Below are 20,455 nucleotides of genomic sequence, written 5' to 3'. Positions count from 1 at the left end.
AGGTCTAAGTGGTGGGTTCTTACACAAACATCCTGAAGCTGGAGTGAAACAACAGGGGGAACAAGAAGTAATTCCAAGGTGAAGTCCGACCAGGTTAAACGAAGGGATTATTGCTGTGGTCCACTGGGTACTAAGGGACCAGGAGTCATGAGTCCCTACCTTCCAGGCATGTGCTCCCAACCTGTAACTTCTATTTTTAAAAGCTTTATACTGACTGGAATTGTACTTCAGGTCAGGAAAAGATTAAACCATCTTTTTATTGCCTTAAAAGTCACTGTAACATTCAAAGTAAGGACTATAAAACTTGCTTTGGAAATGTTTATTCAGTTGCAATAATACAATTCATCGAAATGGTAATATTATTTCCCTAGTGCCTTGAAATGTTCATAAACCAACATTTCTTGGTTTATCTTATTGGATTTCATGCCCTAAAGGGATTTTTTCCAGATCTTGCAATGAAGTTAATTTTAGCCTCTCCAGCTAAATGAATCAAGAAGCACTGTCAGTGAGAGAGCCGAACAGAAACATCATGAAACTGTTTGGACAGGGAAACTGAAGATGCACTGGAAAAAGTCTTGGCATATATAAAAACAAATCTTTTACTCCAGGAGCAGAACTCCACTCTAAGCCACGTGAAGCTTGTGGATATTGGAAGGGAAGGCAAGATGTGAGTCAAAGCTACCTCTCCATCCCCTGAACTCCCATCTGAAATGCCAGGTAGAGCCAGCAGCTGACCTGACCTCACTTCAAATGCCAGAGGTTTGTAAAGGGCTGCAGGGGGGTCACCAGTCTAGGGTGGAGGCTGGAATGCAGTGCCCTACCACCTCCAAATCCCTCCGGTCTGGCCCCCCGTTGCTTCTCTGACGAAGAAGCAGAACAGCTCTGAAGTCAGAGCTGCAACACCTACCTACACACTTGAATGGCTCACATACACAGGAGCCAGCCTCATGGCTCATGTCAATGTATTGGGGGTTCCTTCACCAAGTTCCTTCTACAGAGCAAAGATAAAAATAGCAAAGCCAAATCTACCTCTGTTGGTTTTACTTTTTGGAAAGTTCATATCCAAAATACTATTCATTCTTTGACATTGAAGCACACCTTTGACATACATGCTTGTGCATGGTGGGTGAAATCACTGGGGTTGCATGGGTCAGTGGAAAAGAATTAGGTCCCCCCGAGGAAGACTCATACCTACATGAAGACTTGCACTGATTGAACTACTGGTGTGAACTTAAAATGATGCAGTTGAGCTGAACGGAGCACCAGAGTAGACACTCTTGTTCTCTTACTGACTTCACCTAAACCGAACACAACGCAGAATACAAAGCAGAGCACTTACACTGAAAGAGTACAAAGAGGTTTGCATTGTTTCAACAAAATCGGTTTGGGTCCACACATAGACGTGCAACCATCAAAACTATGAACAAAGTACTGCTGTTTGGGTTTCCCAGGTGGCAGTCCTTACAAGGACCACACACTAGTCTGTTGGACGTATTTGTGCAATGGTCTCAGCTTAAGGGCTGACCTTGCTAGAACAAGAATTCTTTGCAGCACAAGTAGTAAGCTACATAAACCAGAGGACATCCTTACCAGTGAACCGTTTCTTCCCAGCGATATCATATTCTGACACAGGGCCGGTGCCAACAACACTAGTCTCTGGATAGACAACTTCTGATTCTGTTGTTGTAGAAGCAGTGGTGGTGGTGACAGTGGTGGTGGTTGGTGGCAAAGTGCTCTCAAAAAACTCGTAGTCTTCAGAGGAAACATAAGATGAAAATGTTAGCTTGCTTCGTGTTATTTTGGCTTAACTATGAGAAGGGAAACATTTCTGTCACCAGCCACAGTCCCAAAGGAGTGCCACACACCCTGCCCTAGCTGCCGCACACTCCTTACGGGCCTCTAAGTCAGGGTCGGTCACACTTCAGCCTTGCAAAGGTTTCTACCAAACTGATGGACAGTGAGCACAAAGTCTTTGCCTTAGAATACTAGTGTCATTGCTGATTTAGACCTTGCTTACGCAGGTAAAAAGGATGACAATAAAAAAATGTATTCATACAGCAATATCCTGAACATGCTTCGTCTGCCACCTCCCCTCGCAACCCCCAAGACAGCACAGTAATTGAATTCCTGGCCACAGCCCTCAGATGCCAAAGGAAGGAGATAAGGGAGTGAAAAAACAGCTTTTTAAGAAAACCCTGCGTCATTATTCTAAAATGCTAGAGCTGGTTCATACCGCTCTTAAACCTTCCTGCAGCTTAAGAGGTGTGGAGTCTTGTACTTGCCATTCGTGGGCCCATTAGGGCCATCAGGGAAGGCAAACTGGTCCACATGAATCTCCTGATATTCAGTCTTCCTTGATATGCAGTCCTATAAAATCCAGTGCTCTTTGAAAAGCTACTGCACTACCAGATTAACACACGAAATGCAGGGAAAGAAGCATTTGGCATCTCTGCCGTGTCCCCATACAGGCTGTGGGACTCGGCTCATGGCTTTGAGTGTTTTCAGCTTAAACTGCTAAAGCATTTGTTTTCTGCAGGTGACCTGCACCTAAGGGAAGGCCTGGCAAAAGACCTGTGCACTGAGGATATTTTGCTTTCATGGGGAGGCAAGGAACATGGGATGTAGGACTCGTGCAGTTTTTAGTTCATCCTCTCCTCCCCACATTCTAAATGTTGGCCTCAGTATGAAGTGATCGGAATAAAAAGCACAAAAGTCTATGATATCTTCCTCTCAGTTGCTGCACTCTCTTTTTAAATGCTTTTCAGTTGTTGTTGTTAGTTTGACTTAAGATCCCAGCACTGCATCCACAAAGAAAAAAACTTTTATTATTCTAGAGCCATAAATTGTACTAAAAATCTTTGAGTTTAACAGAGGTCTGTACTTACCCGCTTTAATATGCGGGGGTAGGAGCAGGAATCTGAGGATTCAAAGGAGCAGAACATCAGAAGTCACTGATGGCAGAAAGTGAATGCTAGGGTTTTTTGAGCATTTTTGAGAATTTGCATTCCCTACACAAACTTATAATTAAATGCTGGGACTTGAAGCTTCCTCTTCAGTTAAGTTTTGTGTGTCCTGTATTATAATATCAAGATGGCATGAATATAACTCTGCAAAAATCTTTCCCTCTTCTCCTTTTATCTGATTTCAAATCTCTTTGATTTAAACTGCACATGAATTCAGCAGATTAATTATTTTATATGTAGGTGATCTCATTCAGTATGAGCACGTTTTATAGTCTAAATGCAGACTACACATAAAAAAAAAAAAAAGACAAAAAAAATATATTCACAGTGCTGCAGAGTGCTAAAAACTCACTAAGGTATTTCAAGTTTCCAGGGCTCAGATGTTATTTGGATTTTCTATCTGAGAAGAGTTCATTGACTTTGACTGAGCTGGAGTTAGAAGTTGTACTGGAGAAAGTAAATCTACGATTGAAGCGGTATGACCCAGCTCTGAACGTAATTTATTCCCACAATAGGTTCCTGTTAGATTGCAGGACCAATAGAAAGGGACTTTCACATCCAGAAACAGTTGCCTTTGCACCCTTGCTCTCCACAAGTGACGCAGGGCTCTGGAAAGCTTTTCTGGCTCACCACTGCTTGCTTAAGCTCCCATTCACCAACCTGCCCCCTCAAACCCAATCCCAAAGAAAGAAGACAGAGAAAAAAACAACCCCAAACATGCCACTTGCGATAGACTTTTACAGTTAAACAGTACCATCATCATATATCACATATGCCTCTGGAGTTGCTGTCACATCTGAATCCAGTCCTGAGAACGTATCTATTGAAGAAGAAAGAAAAAAATGCTATAAGAATTCAATGGCCTCATCCCTCCCTCCTAGTAAAATACTTCTGGAATAAAGTTTAAAATAAAAATCTTTAGCCAGTTGATTTGTAAAGAAATAAAATAACTGCCTAGTTTCCAGATAACACAGTGACAGTCCGCTCTGCATATTTAGAATAACAGATGAGTAGCTAACTGCAGTAGCCAGGAGTTTTGCTGGGAGAAAATGGGTTCAGGGCTGCTACTCCAAATCCAGAGTAATGCACCTTCCAGGAGCTCTGCCCTGGGGCCCAGCAGCTCTGGAGCAAAGCCAGGCTGCCAGCAACCGCGTAACGCTCAGGTCAGGATCTGACAACATTTTATAGTCTCAGGAGCAGCAAATGTGAGAAGTTCAGATGCAAAAAAACAACCAAGCAATTCAAATAAACTGAAAACTTCTATTCAAATATTTTTGCGGGGGAATAAAAATCAAACAACCTACCAGCCATGAGCCATGACATTTACAGACTGTGTCTATGCTAGCAAGTAATGCAGCCCAAAAGGAATGGATTTGTAGAATGAAGTAATCGGTGCTGGATTTTCCAGGGTTCTGCTTTGCACTAGCACTAGTCTGATCCTGTGGACTGAATACCCATTACAGGTTGGGGCACATACGTGTCATCCTGAAGCACTGCTTCTGCTTTAGTTTCATCCAACAGGAATTCAGTTTGTGCACACCAAGATTGCTCCATGATGCAAACAAAAGCGTAGCAAGAAGAGATGATTGTGAGGCACACATCAAGAACACTCTCCCAATCTGCCCCAAAAACCGATGCAAATGCACCCACAGACTTCCCAGATGCCTATCCCTACATGTTACCTCAATACCTCTGCAGGTCATGTATCCAGCACCAGATACATCAACCACCAAGTACTTCATCTTGTGAATCCTGGAGGCTTCCCTGCACGCTCTGAGAAATGCATTTCTCCACATGTTATTCAGGGAAGTCAAAGAGTACACAAAGCTCAGATCAGCCAAGAGAAGCAATGCAAACAAAGCAAAAGCATTGTGCTGGAACCCACTGCAGGTACAATCAGAAGTCTTCAATGAAATGCTGGGGCTGGGGAGAGGCCAGTATGTGAACACAGACAAGAGGCAGACAGCTTTGACCTCAGGATACTACACAGAAACTGGTAATGTTCCTGTTAACACTAGGTATGAAAGCAAAAACGTTATTGTTTACTAAGCCAGTAACACGAACAATGCAAAATTTCAACTGCCAATGTCAAATAGTTCACAAGTATAATCTGTATGATATATTTTCATTTTGCAGGGGTTTTTTTATTTAGAACCGACAATTACTGTACAAGACTGATTTTTTTTCTACTACAATAACTTTCTTTTAAAAACACAGTAGTGATTTTAACACCAAAATAAGCTTCGAAAATGCAGGAAATGGGTTAATTCTTGTCAGACTTCCATATAGCAAAATCTGACATTTTCTCATGGTAGACTTCTGCAGCCACTCTTCAGGAGATCATCCACTTGGAAGCCACATGACTTCTCTGAGGGTAGTCAGTGACAAAGTAGATCCTTTGCTGAGTTCTGCAGATCTTCTCACCACAGTTGGCCAGCATCAACCAAAGTCTATAACGTGTGCACTTACCTTTGACTACCTCCAAGCAAACAAGAGGCTCAGATATGCAGAAATTTGAAGTCCTTCATGGGCGGATTTCAACTCATTCACACCTATTAGCTAGTCAGCCTTTGGCCTTCGTACAATCCAGCAAAACCAAATTTTATTTTCTATTTTTGTACTTGTTCAGTCTCCTCTACTTCACTGTCTGTGCTTCTTTAGCATTAGCTGTGGCACGGCAATGATAGGGGTATTTCCCAAAAGATCTCTCACTTTATAATTTTCTGTGCATACACCAGCTGCAGTTCTCCAGCTTGCTCCATCACCCTTGGCTGCAGCTCTTCAGTGAACCCTGCCTGTACCGAATGAGGCTAAGTCTTGCTATGACCGCTTGCCATAGTCTTTGGCATCTGTAAGGACAGCGGACTGCGTAACCATCACTTGATTTTATCACACACAACACATGGTTAAGACTCCACCTTTTTTTTCCTTGTGAGTTCATGAAAAAACTTCAGCTGATTTCACTGACAAATCACGCTTGTGTGGCCAAACTCCTTCTTTAAAGTTAAAGACTGCTGAATCTAGTGAAATGTTGACAATAAATTCTGCTGGGTCGAGCAAAAATCCTGCCAGACAGTAAGCAAATTTGCCAAAGCTTAAGTAGAATGTTTGGCAGTGGGTTTTGGCACTTGCAGCCCCTGGCTGTTTGTGAGTAAAGCACTTAGTAACAAATATCAAGCTTTGGCAGAAAAAGTATTTCATTAAATGATCTGGAGTATTTTCCAGACTCAGATTAAAGGGAAAGACAACATAAAAATCTGATTTGGAAACGGTCAAGGGAAAACTGCATTAAATGTTTTGATAGTTCAAGTAGTAGTTGTTTATCCCTCTTGAAATAGACACTGCACTTGTTAAACAAAAACAGCCATCATTAAATAAATACCACAAAGGTGCTTTCTTTTCAAGCAAGTTCCTCTGTGGAATAGGCAGGTTGTTTTGCTCCGTTTGTCAAATTTTGAGGCAGGTCACCAGGATTTAAAAAAAAAAGCAGAAGACCAAGAAAATCCTAATAATTACTCTTCAGAGAAACCTCCATAATTGCCAGGTAGGGACCAATATCGCTCAAGCTATATAGCTGGTAAGAAGTAGAAATCCAGCACCATCTTGTCCTTTCAGTCTTCCACTGTGATGTGTTTGCAGACATACTGTCGAAACGCCAGACAGTTTAGGAGGGACTTAAGGGCCATTCTCACTGAACACGCAGCCTGTGTAAAAAACTAGCTTTCATTCATGCCTCTAACAAAGTTCAAGGATTCAGCAAGTCCATCTGGTAGAAGGCAAAAAACCCAAGCAGAATGTTTTTAAATGTTCATAAAATCACATGAAAATTCCCCAGCCCACAACTCTGCTAAAAATAATACTGCAAAGCTTTTTGTTGTTCAGCTTCTGGAGCCTACTTTCAGATTAACCCCAGCCATATTTCATGAACTGTTACTGTTCTTATAATATGGATTCTCAGAAGAGGTCCTTCAGATATCAAATAGCACAGGCCAAAGAGAGGAAACATTACAGGATATAAGCAACATTTAAGGTAAGCAAAAGGATCTGGTGGGAGTGGGAGGGACTCTAACTCTACCAAAAATCATGGTCCTTTTTAGGCAACTTTGAAAATACCAGGGTGATCATATATAACAATATTTGTAACACCTTTGTAAATACAATTAAGAACAATGAAAGCACCAAAGGGAAAACCAAAATCTTCAAAGAAATATTTAACGATGGCGGTCATTTTATATACGTATGTTTCTGTGTGTACACATCCATGCATATGTACATATGCAAGCCCACTTCTATAAATACACCCTGTCAAACATGGGACTAATTGTCAGATAAATATTAACACTATAAATCATTGTAATTCCACCTGTACAAGGCACTAACATCTCTGACTCATTACTTACCCAGGGTAGCTGGTAAGGCAATTTTCAGTCTTCTGCGTCTGAGATCCCTTCCAAAGTTGCCATCCTTAGACTCACTGTGAGTTGCTGAAGCCACATCTTTCCATATCTCTGCACTCTTCAAAGCGATAGTTCAGCTTCCTAGGCCATGGTTACATGACCTACTTGTAAATCTACTTTGGCTTCAGAGATACAAGTGAATGGGGGAAAGGTAAGGGGGTTTCATTACTCATTAAAACTGGCTACTGCAGTTGGCAGGTGTCTGACTGCCAACCTGTTGTTTAGGTTATGGCCGTGCTGCTACTGCCCATTTGTAGACTGAGTGGGGGATTACCTACGAATGGAAAGGATAAGGACTGCCATGGTGCTCCCTGATCTGGTCCTGCAAAATAAGCAGCTAACTGGTTTGCAATGCAACATTCAGGTGATGAAAGGGTAAAACATGGTAGGAACGGGCTCAATGCCCGAAGACTCTAGTGTATTTATATTTGTTTACTTTGGATTTCAGTTTGGCGCCGCATCCTAAGCTTGTATAACTGCAACAGGGAAATAATGACATGAACCAACACTGTTTTATATTTCCAGATGAGAAATAAATTAGTGTACAACTCTCTGCCTTATCTGTGCAGAGCAAGGGTTGTCTTTCCCCAGCTTCATCCATGCTATGCTACATTCCTGCTAGTCAGTTTCCATCTCTGAGGACTGGCAAGAGAACAAGAATCTCATTTTGCAAAAGCTGGTTCCACCATGGTTCAAAAGAGAGACTTTTCAGAATTTATGGTGAGAAATGAACACAAAATAGACAAAATGTATAGTGCCTTCAGGTCCTTCCCTGGCCTGGAGTGAGGACTTCCTTATATGTGAGTGCTTTGACCAGAAAACTACTGCCTTATACTTGTGCTCACGTGCATGAATATATGTGACAAGACTGGATCCAACACAAGGTAAGAATTTTGCTGAAATCAACATACTTTCACAAAAAACTTAAGCTTTGGGGAAAGCTGACATTTTCCAATGAAAAGCCATTTAACACCCAAACCGTTCTTCAGCTGCTCTAATCTCAGCTCCTACCTTATCACATGGACCAAAATCTTCAGAGGCAGATTCTTTCCTGCTTTGCATTTGTGTAACTGCGCTGTACAAACAGCACAACCAAAGAAGTTCAAACAACACAAAAGGAAGTTACCTTCTGCATTGCACTCTGGCAGGCCATCGAACCCCAACAGCAAGTTGCCCTCGTCATCATACTGTCCATAGGTGCCTGGAGGACAGGTTGGGGGTGGTTTCTCAGTGGGTGGTTCAGTGGTAGTTTGTTCAGGAGTAGTGGTGGTAGTCGTAGCAACAGTTGTTGTAGTGGTGGTAGTAGTTGTTGTGGTAGTTGTTGGGGGTATTGTTGTAGTAGTAGTTGAGGGAGTGGTTGTTTTCTTAATCATTTCAAGACCAATCAGAGGTTTCCCTCCAAGGCTTATTATTGGTTTATCTTGTGCACTTGCTACAGGTTTACTAAATCTGCCATGTCCAAACAAAGGTAATCCATCAGGACTCACCATTGGGGCACCCTTTTCATCTAGGAGAGAAGAACAAAACCAAAAAATCTTACCATTAATCGATTTCAGGTTTATAGCATGGTATTTATCAACAGTGGATACCACAAGAGCACTGAGAGTGTGATTACAGCCTCCTGTAACTAAGCTGACAGAGAAGGTGGTTGTTATCTAGGAAAGAGCCACGGCTAAGGAAGCTGGAAAATGGTTCAGAAGAACCTCAGATAAACCACAGTGGTGTTCACATTTATCAGCTGTTTGACAAACACTTCTTGGGAAGACTGCAGGGAGGTTTCACTTCAGAATCACAATGTGCAGACAGTGCCTGCATTTAACCTAAGTCAGTCTTGTAACTGTTGATGAAAGGCATGATGAATCCATATTCTGCTCCCTAATGTCAAACATGTGCAAGGAAAAACTGGGATGAGCTATTGAGATGCTAACACTGCAGATAAACTTTTGTGCCAAATTCTGTACTGCAAATATTCATGGTAACCAGTTTAACAGCAGGCACTGACTTTGCATTCAAGAGATCCATACAGGTGGACTGATATGCAAACAGCAGTGTTTTCACAGATCACACACAGGGTTTTTTACTATTTGTGGTCAGTTTTAGAAGAAAAAATAAAATAATCACACGCATATGGCTGGTACAGTGCTAGTGGTGGGGGATAATTATTTCTATGTACACAAAGACATAAACAAGCATCAGTCCTTATTCTGGCTCAGTTCTGCAGTCCTTTCTAATGCTGATACAAGTGAGATGGACTTCGGTGATTCTTGCTGCCTCGTACTCCGGAGACCCACAGGATGCCCCAAAGCCTCCCCACGTCCTCCAATGTGCTGACTGCCTGACGGAGACCTGAGGTACAAGCAACCCTAAATGGCTTGCATGGGACCTGGGGATGCCTGAAGCATTCAACACCTCAAAGACTTGTACCAGGTGCACAAAAACTGCAGATTCTTTTCTGTAAGAAGGAAGCTGTCACTTACCAACAATTGTACGTCCATCCCCTCCTAATTTCACTCGGAGAGGGTTGCCTTGGGAATCTTGGAGGTATTTTCCTTCAACGTTTAACACTAGCCCTCGGTCAAGATCTACAATCTAAAAGCAATAGATGGACTCAAGTTTAGCTAACACAAGAGGAGGTGAAATGAAATTTCACAGCAACAGAAATCCTGGGGAAATTCAGATGCTAAGTGTGATGTTCAGGAATAACAACACCTACAGACTTTTAAAAATGAGTCACTAATTGTATAGTAATTGTAAACTGAAAAGCCACTGCTGACGAAAGCAAATCCCCAGGAGGTGGGCTCCAGAGTTGCACAACAACCATATTCATATCGCCTACTGTAGCTCTCATGTGCAAAGGAGAAACTCCCTTGATTTTCTTGGGCTGCATGACTCCTAAGGTGGATTCCTGTAATACTGATTTGAGTATGACCCCAAGTCCTTTTGAAGACAGTATTTAAAAGTATGTCTACTAATCAAAAAAAAAAAGGAACAATTAAACTAGTTAATTTAGATTCAAACAGCAGTGAAAACAAAGTAGCTAAGATTTTAATTGGGGTAGGAGACCCAAGAAAAGCCTCTGTCTCATAAAACAAATCTGTCTGAGAGCTTGGATTGAATTCAAGAGGTAACTGCAGTTAAAATCCAGTCCTCATTGCTATTTCAACCCAAAATAGCTGAACTGTATGCTGTTTTAACCTGAGGTAACAGACACTGAGCCACAAAACACAAAAATGCAAAAGGTGTTAAGTGCTGGGAGGAAACTGGGAAGAGGACGTGAGCAGCAGTTCCAGGTTGGCAAGACAGACTTACATTTGGTGCTGGGGAAAAGACTGTAGCAGGAGGGACAGCAGATCATGAGATCAGTCTCTGAAGCCCTCCAGGCCCCAGATGTTGACATAGATCCTCTTGCTCTACAAGGTGTTCGTCCTGCTTGCAGCAATGCCCTCCTCTTGTGGGGTAGAGAGAGACGCCCCATGGCCTCCCAAGGACCTTTCTAGCCCACTTTCTGGTGTCTATTTAAAGGGCTTTGGGCATGCTTTTCAGAATGCCTCCCTTGTATGCGACATACCTGATGCACCTTTTTACGTTCCTCTAATGCAAACAGTAAGATTGAAGTGGCCATAAAATAAATGTCTTTATGTGTCATGCCATGTGTGAACTGTTCTACTGACACTAGGGAGGCTGGTCACAGTCTCCTCCAGCTCAGCATTTGGGCAAACACGCAGGAAACACCAGTTCCTTCCCTGCATTGGTTGGTTATAAACTTACCGGAAAGGATTTTAAAAGACAAGGTCTCGGCATGTAAGCACCTACTGGGGCTTTCCTATCAATGGCATCTGAGCTTTTCTGAAAATATCACTGGAAACATGTCTGTACGAATAGCAAAATGCTTAAAGGTACCTATGTATGTGCATTTAAAGCATTGTGACACTTACGGAGTAACTTCACATTTCGAAACTTTTGCTCATGAGCTTCTCCCTGGAGCATAAGCCTGGGAGAAGCATTGCTGAACATGTCTTTCAGAGTAGCTATCCCAGGCAGTCCCCACTCACACTGCACAGCTGACAAGCCCTGAGCCACTGGAGAGTATAAGTCCCACTGACTTTGAGGAAAAAATGTTTCACTAAATTTATGAGAGTAATGATATAGTTGAAAATTCAAGCAATCAGGCTTTAAATCAGACATTTAAAATGTTCAAATAATGAAATGCAGAATTTGTCATTAGATTTCAATGGAACAGTGGAAACTAGATCACTAAGAATAACTTTACTTTACAGCTTCATTGACTGAGGGCACTGTTCTCCTTTCTTAATGAAAATGTAAGTACAGTAAAAGGCCAAAGCATCTTGAATTTGGTGAGAAGGTTACCCTACCCACTTTGTTCCTTGAGGGCCATTGATTACTCTCTGTCCACTTGCTTTTCCATTATTACCAGGTATTACTTTTCCATTTCCATTTCCATTTTTTGTTGTAAGATTAGGTCTGCCATTGTAACCTGAAACAGAGAAGAAAACACACTATTCTGAAGAAAGCTGTGCAACCTACAAACCACATTTTAAAATGCAAAGAAATGCATTTTCTGACCAATCTGGACATAAATGAGAGCAGAAAGAGCCCTCACCATACTTGGCAAACCAGGCATTTCATTTCTGCTTGGGCCAACTGTTGTGACACTGTCAGATTCCGGCAGCTGACACAAGCATCTGAAATGCTTTCTTCTGAAGAGGTTAAACACTCATGGTTTGTTTCTACCATGTTTATTTGATCTCTTTATTCCCTCTTGGTTTTTTAAGAAAGCAGGGCAACATTTCTAGATGGCACTACAGCCATTAAAATGTTTGTGATCTTTGTAAACATTTGAGGAGTGGGGTGAGGGAAGAAATCATTATTGAACACAACCACTTGTTCAATCCTATCCTTATACAAAGCTGTAGTGACGAACTGAAAGGAGAGGGGATGGGAATTACCTCATTATTTTTTTTTTTAACCTGTAAAAGGAAGGACTCTCCTTCTCTAGCTGAAAAAACACTGCTACACAGAGGCACACTCAGCTTAGAAGTGGAGAAGCAGCGGCACTGAGCTGCAGCCCCCCCCCCCAGCTCAGAAAGGGCAGCAATTTTCACATCCTAGCTCAGAGACTTGCCTCCAGAAACATATATATGAAAATATATACATATATTAACTGCATATATATATATATATATATATATATATATATATATATATAAAAATAAACTGAACACTCCTCAGCTATTGCATGGCTAGCAGTAAGCTGGTATACAACCTCCATGGAGAAATCTGTTATTCTTTCATGCCATGCATCTCACCCTCCATGGCATTATTTAAGGTCCATTCCCATCTTAAAGTTCTGCAAGCTGGTGGACCTCTACACAACACTGACTAAAGCATAGCAAATACAATAGCCCCGCTGCATGGTCCTCACTGTATAACAATGAGGCCACATTGAACAAAACATTGTTATTTACATATAGCACAGAAGGTATTTACTAAAACACTCAGGCCACTCAATACTATTTTGGATGTCCATGCATTGGAGGGAGAAAAAATATTTCTACCTAGCAAAGTCACTGAGACTGTCTGGGATTCTCCATAGGTGACATGGGGAATCAATAGGTGACACACCTTGACGTGTAGTGGACCCTCTATTCCACTACCCAGCGTCAGCAGATATTCTGCCAGAAAGCAAACCTCTAACATTTGGGGTAAATCACAGCCATAAAGGTATTAGAGGGCCTGACTGTGATGTGAGCAGTCCTCAACAGGAATGTGCAACCCTGAGCTGTCACTTAGAAAAAAGAGGAAAATGGCTTAAAAATTAATTAAAGAAAACACAGAATGCCAGGACAGCACGAGGAAACACCTTACCGCCTAGGTATGGGCAAGATAGCACCACATAACCTACAAAAGCCTTTTAGTAATCCACATGATGTAGAGCAATATACCTGAGAGGTTGTCATGTGTACAAATGTGTCATGAGTACAAATGTGCTTTCAGTAAGCATTCACTGAAGTCATTGCTCAATGAGGAAAATAGCCCTTTTTCCAATTTAGTAACTAACTCTGTCATCTCCTCTGTGGATCATGGGATCCTGCACAGATCAGACCACAGGACCAAAGGTCTGATGCACCACATTACACCCATTAGGCAATGTCCTCAAGAACTGGGCTTCCTGAGAACCACCAAAATAAAAAGTAATACATTATACTAAATAACTGAACCTGCATTCTGATCGAGGACTTTTCATCTAACTGCTGATCTTAGGAAAAAACACAATTCAGTGAGATGATTACTACAACAAAGACAAGATACCTTGTCTATAAGGAGGTCTACCAAATTGCCGTTGGGAAGGGCTCCGTAGCCTGGAGTTCAATAGTCGCTGGCGAGGGGACAAAGTGGAAGAAGAAACTGTTGGAGAAACAGTGTGTGTGGTGGTAGATACAGAAGAACGTGGCCAGACAAAGCTTGGTTTAGACAGGGTATGCTTGCTAGAGGACTGAGTAATCCGTGATGCTATGGCAGAGCTTCCTGGTGATTCGGGAGGAGATATTTTTAATGTTGGAGTTTTTTCCTTCTCTTCCTCTTCAGAGCTTACTTTGTGAGGTAGAAGAGTGTTCATAGATTTCCTTTTATTGCTAGTAGTGTCATCGTATGTGTTTTTGTTACCTCTAGAAACAGAAGAGGACCATTTTGCTGCCAAAGATGTGGGTTTCTCTTCCACTTCTTTCTGATCATATTCACTGTAATAATCATCCTCTTCATTAGAAACTGACTGATGAGATTTAGATGAAGAGGAGGAAGGAACTTTTTGAGGAAGTTCAGCTTTGGGCATTTTTGAGGGCAACAGGCCATATTTTTTCTCTGTTTGGGACACTGTTCTTGTAGCCACCCTTGAGTGAGTAGGTAATGAAGGACGAGCTTGTCTCGAAGAAGTAGATGACAGCCTTGGATTATACCGGTTGTCTTTTGCTGTATCACTGGCAGAACTGGAGTCTGGCTGAGTAAGTTTTGGTTTGTAGGAAGGCACCTGAGAACCTGGCTGCTGTTGCTTTGATAGAGATGAACTTGAGCTTCCCTGAGAGAAAGATGCAGGTAATCCCCTAGAAGAGGACACCTCTTTAGGAAACACAGAGTGGCTGCTTGCTCTGTCACTGCCTTCTGTTACGTCCTCATCATCACCTTCCTGCAATTCTTTGTTACTCTGGGATGAGATGTGAGACGGGAGGCGCCGGCCCCTTGAATGCAGTAAGGAAGGACTGGTTTGTGCCCTCTGCGGAGACTCTGAGTGGGAGGTCTTCTCCAATGGAAGATGAGAAGGGGACATCTTTTTAGGCAAAGATACACTTGGTTTTGATAGAGCAAGCATTTCTTTTACCTCTCGACTGTCCTGCTCTTCAGGCTTATGTTTGGAAAGAGAAGACTGCAAAAAAGAATGCTTTTCTGGAGCAGCCGCTCGACCTTGTTGTTCTTCTGCGTCAGAGCGGGGTGACTTTTCACTGTGTGTCTCCCTGAGATGAGAATCAGAATCGACCTGAGGATTTCTTCTCTTGGAATAGATTGCTGAAGAAGACTGCCTGGAAGAGGGTAGAGAAGGAAATAAGGGGTTTTCATCTTTTGAGTCCTCCCTATAATTCTTATCAACATCCTTTCCATCAGATTTGGCACTGGTGGAGGAGCGAGAGTGAGGTGAAGTGTGACTAGAAACAGCAGACCTTGACGAGACTGCCACTGCAGCTGCTTTCGAATCCTTCCACGTGTGAGAACTGGAGCCTGAGGGAAGCCTTGTTTGCTGTGACCTAGAACTGGGCTGTCCTGCTCTGTCCTTTGCTTCTTCACTGTCAAACTCATTATGGCTATCACGAGCATGGGAATCTGCTGATTTGGAAGAGGGTTGATGTGAATGACCTAGAGAGCCAGACCTACTGGGATGGCTTGGGACAACCTCATGAGAGATAGCAGACTGCCGATTTGATGGCAAAGCCAGGTGACTAGGCTCTGAAGTTTTAGAAGACACTTTCACCAGCATGGGGTCTGGCTTTCCTTCCACATTACCAACAAGATCATTATTTTTGGCAGGCAGAGGATGGGAAGAGGTTTTAGAAGGCACATTAGTGTTGCTTTGCCTCAGTTGCTTTGTTTCGTTATCTGTGTATTTAGGAACAGATGAGGCAGAAAAGCGTTGTGCTGACGATGGTAACAGTGCTGGTGGCTCACGTTTCTCTGTGCTTGTCTGCCGTGACACCTCTGATGTGTGGGCTCGAACAGAGGTCCTCCCTGAGGCAAGGACAGGGTGGACTGGCCGACTAGGGGACAAGGGTCTAATATTCCTCCTCTGATCCTGGGCTTCTGGTGGCATTGTTGGAGCTTCTTGGGAGGAATCGTGATCATCTGTCACCTCAGTGGACTGAAGATCAGGTTCCAGCTCTCCTGTCTTTCTAGAAGGTAACTGAGATTTACTTAGGACCCCTCGAGTCAAGATTTTATTCTTATATTCGGAAAGAAGACTCTTTTTATCACTAACATCAGGTGAACGAACAGACGACTGCTTAGAGGAAAGCGATGGCTGGACTTTTGAAGAAACAGAAGAAGTTTGAGAAGGAGATGAGCCAGCATTCCCAGTTTTTTTAGCATCTGAATTATCTTGAATATTTGTTTGTTGCTGAGCAACTGAATCCTCATGAGCATCTGAGGGAAAAAAAAGTGTTTATTCACAACAATAGAAGAAGCACAAAAAACCAAGAGAAGAGAAGACCAAGAGAAGAAAACAGCCAGGTAGCAAGAACAAAACAACTTATGAGAATATGAGACAATAATTATTTCTGTATTAACCAGCCTGTGAAGTCTGGCTGAGTAAGTTTTGGTTTGTAGGAAGGTAGAATTATTGTAGCTTGGGTAAAACTTAGAGCAATTAAAATCAAATATCTAAAACTAGGGACTGCAACATCCTATCAGTGGAATCAAATCTTCAGCACAGCTTAGTCATGTTGATGGCACGGTGCTGCATTATCCCATCTGAGGCTGTGGCCCACATTTTTAGTTAACTCAGCAAATCTTCTGTCCCCATAACAGCATCTTTTTGGCAAGAAGCAAATGCAAGGAGTAGTGTCTGTGTAAGCTACTGTAAGTGACTTTCAAGAGAGCGGGAGTCGTCAGGGATAATGCAACCAAAGACCCAAAGCACTGCATTCTTTGGCCTTTGGATAATAAGAGCACATAGTGTTTTCATGCAGGAAATAGAGTATGGTATGCATTTCTTTAAGATGTTAAAATGTCCATAAAATGTCCTTTTATATGCTGCAGAGTGACAAACACTTATCTACAACCATCTCTTTGGACAAGATAGTGATGAAAAGAGCTAACAGAAACAGTATTAAGGAAGTAAAATCCCATGGGTTAGATGGAGTGCAGAGGAAGCTAAGTCAGTAAGAATTAACGTAACTGGGACCAAGGCAAGAATGGGCGGACTACGCAATCAGTGCATGGGCTGGTGCTCACCTGCTGGGATGGCAACGCTGAAGGCTTTAGACTGAGGACCTGGTCCCCTCCTGTTTGCTGCACGAATTTTGAAAATATAGCGCTCCCCGGCCTGCAGACCATCTATTATGGCTGATGTTGTAGCTCCAGAGTAGGTGATGGACTTTGCTCCAAATGGCTTGAGAGCCGGGGCGTATGAAAGAATGTATTCTGAAATGATTTGGCAGACGGTTGGAAGGAGGAAACTGAAAACAGTCCTGTTTCCAGCGGACAGACTGTATGGGTAGGATGAATTAGAACGTGCATTACTAAAATTAATACACTAGCAATGCACGCCGAGTCAACAGCTGGAGTATAAAGACATGAGAGAGAGAGATATACATATATATGTAGGTAAATTGAACACTTGTTCATCTTAACAGACAAAACCAAATCACATCAATGACCTAATGACTGAGACAGAATACGTTAGCTATACCTTTGTAAAAATACATAAGCAACAATGCCCATCAGAGTGAAGCATCACCAAGAGGAGCTGGACGACAGCCATGCGCAGTTCCAGAGAAGGTGTGGGGGACATGAGAAAGTTACAGCACCAACTACTGCATGGTTTGGTGTGCTGCACCAGGAGACCTTTTTTGCTTCTGGACACCAGCTAATAAAGGGAAAAATATGAGTCCTCTGAAAAAATTAACTGACCTAAATCAGAAATAACAGAGGAAACCTACAAAGAGAAAATGCACTGGAGGCAGAAAATATGTATGAACATTGCCAGGAAAATACACACTGTCCTACTACTTGTGGAAATCTAGTCTGAAAGGCTGTGCAAATGTTAGGTAATGTGGATCACTACAATCAGAATACCCATGTTGTTACAGCTGACAAACCACGAGCAGATTTTAGACTTCCCAAGAGAAAGAGAAATTTTTAACTTACTGATTAGCTACCAAGATATTTGCAATCAACAACACATGATCCAGAGAATATTCTTCCAAAACATAACTTGCTCACAATGGTGGAAAACACACAACTGCGTGGCTGACTGTAGCTATGTCCACAGCAAATAAGAATGTTAAAAAATTTTCTTTCCCACTGAAATTATTTGGAAGAAGAACAAAATGGTGTATTCACATAATTATCGTTCAAGACATCAGTATTAAAATCAGATGACATTATTCATTACTATTAATTACTTTCTTATCCTACATTTCCAACAGAGCCTTGACACAGCTATAACTGCACTGTACTTTAAGACCCTAGTCATACAAAAGCAGCTCTGCCAGTCCACTGTGGCGAAACTCTACCAGCTCCAAAGGCCACATACTCATTCCTCAGCAGTGCTGGAGTGTGAGGGGCATCCCCATGAAAACACCAAAGCACTTACTTTAATCTTGGAAACAATATTACTGCAGTCAAATATAAGTGTTTCCAGCTGAGTCTTTGCTTAGAGGGGTTTTAGCTGTAATCTACAGGCCAGTAGGTAAAATTCATGCCTGGATGATTGAGGTTCTTATTTAGGAAAGATAATTCTAGAGAAATTTCGCCCCATAGGAATAATTGTAGGCATGAAGAGGAGTCTTCCCATTACACTCCCAAAGAGTGCAGGTAAGATCTCAGCCATGTGCAGGCTTCCTTTTCTTTTCAGTCCTCTGTAAGAGGCACAGGTATTGGACCAAATCAAGGTTTTGAAAATAAATTCCAAGGGCTGCCAGTTTTCTCTCTCGACACAAAGAAACACAATATTACTTGAGGAGTCACAGTGCCATGATGGGAAAACTCTAGAACATAATAACAGCTTTAAAAATAGGAAACTTATTTTTTTCTGAAAACTAGCCCATATTCATTGTGTTAAGAAATAAGCCATGCATAGGTCATCAAAACAAGAAAAAAATCATCAACATGTTATATGTAAATGCATTTAATGCTCAGCTGAAAAAAAAATCAATGTATTAGAAGACATGGTAAGCTTTGGATTGGGTTTTTTTTTTGCTTTAAGATACACAGGAGTTGCTTTAATTGCAGAGGCACTGATGTAACTTCTAAATGGCTACTGGAAGGCATTTTTTTCCATTACTTTAATATGTGGTATAAATATATAAAAGGACAGGGCTGAAAAACAAAAGGACCAAAAGACAAAAATTCCTGATTACCATGTGCTATCAAAATTACTATGAAGTGCTAATACAGTGATTTCATTTAGCCAGTATAAATATCATTTTTGTCATTTATTTAGTTTAAAAATAAGACCTCTCCTCTAATACTTCATACTCAAGAAAAACAATGATATATTAGACATGTATAAGCATTCAGCCCTTGAATATCAGGTATCTTTAAAATAATTGCCTTGGATGAATTATCTAAAGATCAGCAGACAAAAATGGACAAAGGACTACAGACTGCTCAAAATTAGGAGCAGATTTGAAATTTCAGATAACGTCCCTGCATGACCCTACTTTAAGAAATAATAATTCTTGGACACAATTGCATCTCCTCCATTGAAGCAATTGGCAAGACTCCTACTGACTTCAGAGAGGAAGGAATTCCACCACTGCCCTGAAGAACACATAAAGTAGGTCTTGTACGCAGAGACAGTACACTTCCCTCCAGGCTAAAAGTTTTTTAAATCCTGAGATGCTACAGTGCTGATAAGGCACCTCCAGAAACTTGTGTAACTTGAGAACACAATCCCATCAACCACTGGAGAACGGGAGGTGGCCAAAAAATCAGCCTGCTCATTTTCAGAGGGAAAAGAGAAAAAAAAAAATCCCAGAAAGATTTTTTTTTTAAATCTTGTGCAAGTAAATAGCCACTGACAAATTAGCTTATGACCATGTACAATAACGCTATAGCACACAAGGCTTATGCGTGATATCTGTTGAAATCACTATTTGCGCTTGCTTCTTAAACTGAGGCCTTCCTTCCACGATAAACTAGAAATAAAACACAACATAAACCCACTCACTTTCTTGGCAACTACGCAACTTTTCCTTCTTCACCTAACTGTTAGAAATCCTTTGGGAAACTTCCTTCTTGAGCTCTGTTTCGACCTGCTTATTAACGGAAGAAGAGGTAAGCATGCATGCGTGACACCCCCGGAAGCTCTGTGACATCCCAGGCACATGGTGATGATGGCTTCCCAGCGGCGGCACGGAGACGCTGGGCTGGAAACAAGAAAATGTTGCTCGGGCATAAGCCATTAACAAGTGAAAAAATCCTGGCACAGTCAGCGGTTCCAGCTTGCTGTGGAGCGACAGGCTTCGAGAAGACCAGCTCCTTGAGGGAGTTAAAAACCAACAGTGGTGACTTACCTTTGACTTTTCCTTCAGTCTCTGGGAGAGCATCCCAGGATGCTGCTACAGAGGTTGGTTTCCCCTTTAGTGGCCAAACATCCAAATTTTCAGGTGCGCTGGCAGGAGCTGTGAAACAGCCGTATGCAGAAGAGGCAAGTAAGAAAAGTTGACCTACACAGCATACAACTTTTGCTCCTTCTTCTCACAGCAGAAATTCCTATACAGCCATTTCAAAGATAACTGTGAAGAGCAC

At 41.9% G+C, this 20,455-nt stretch overlaps 1 protein-coding gene across 1 annotated transcript in view; it reads right to left on the bottom strand.

Annotated features, from left to right (window-relative positions):
- The window catches only part of FNDC1 (fibronectin type III domain containing 1), an 80,029-nt gene that overhangs the window by 20,995 nt on the left and 38,579 nt on the right, over window positions 1–20,455 (bottom strand). The window contains exons 6-13 of the mRNA XM_075499073.1: window positions 20,221–20,328; window positions 16,934–17,122; window positions 13,751–16,123; window positions 11,794–11,915; window positions 9,898–10,009; window positions 8,547–8,927; window positions 3,718–3,783; window positions 1,591–1,752 (exon numbers count right to left, since the gene is read on the bottom strand). Of these exons, the coding sequence (XP_075355188.1) occupies window positions 1,591–1,752; window positions 3,718–3,783; window positions 8,547–8,927; window positions 9,898–10,009; window positions 11,794–11,915; window positions 13,751–16,123; window positions 16,934–17,122; window positions 20,221–20,328 (3,513 nt within the window). The remainder of the gene's footprint in view (window positions 1–1,590; window positions 1,753–3,717; window positions 3,784–8,546; window positions 8,928–9,897; window positions 10,010–11,793; window positions 11,916–13,750; window positions 16,124–16,933; window positions 17,123–20,220; window positions 20,329–20,455) is intronic.

The sequence above is a fragment of the Mycteria americana genome, chromosome 3 (genome assembly GCF_035582795.1).
Source record: "Mycteria americana isolate JAX WOST 10 ecotype Jacksonville Zoo and Gardens chromosome 3, USCA_MyAme_1.0, whole genome shotgun sequence".
In the NCBI taxonomy this organism is placed as follows: domain Eukaryota; kingdom Metazoa; phylum Chordata; class Aves; order Ciconiiformes; family Ciconiidae; genus Mycteria; species Mycteria americana.
This window is presented reverse-complemented; position numbering and strand designations above follow the sequence as displayed.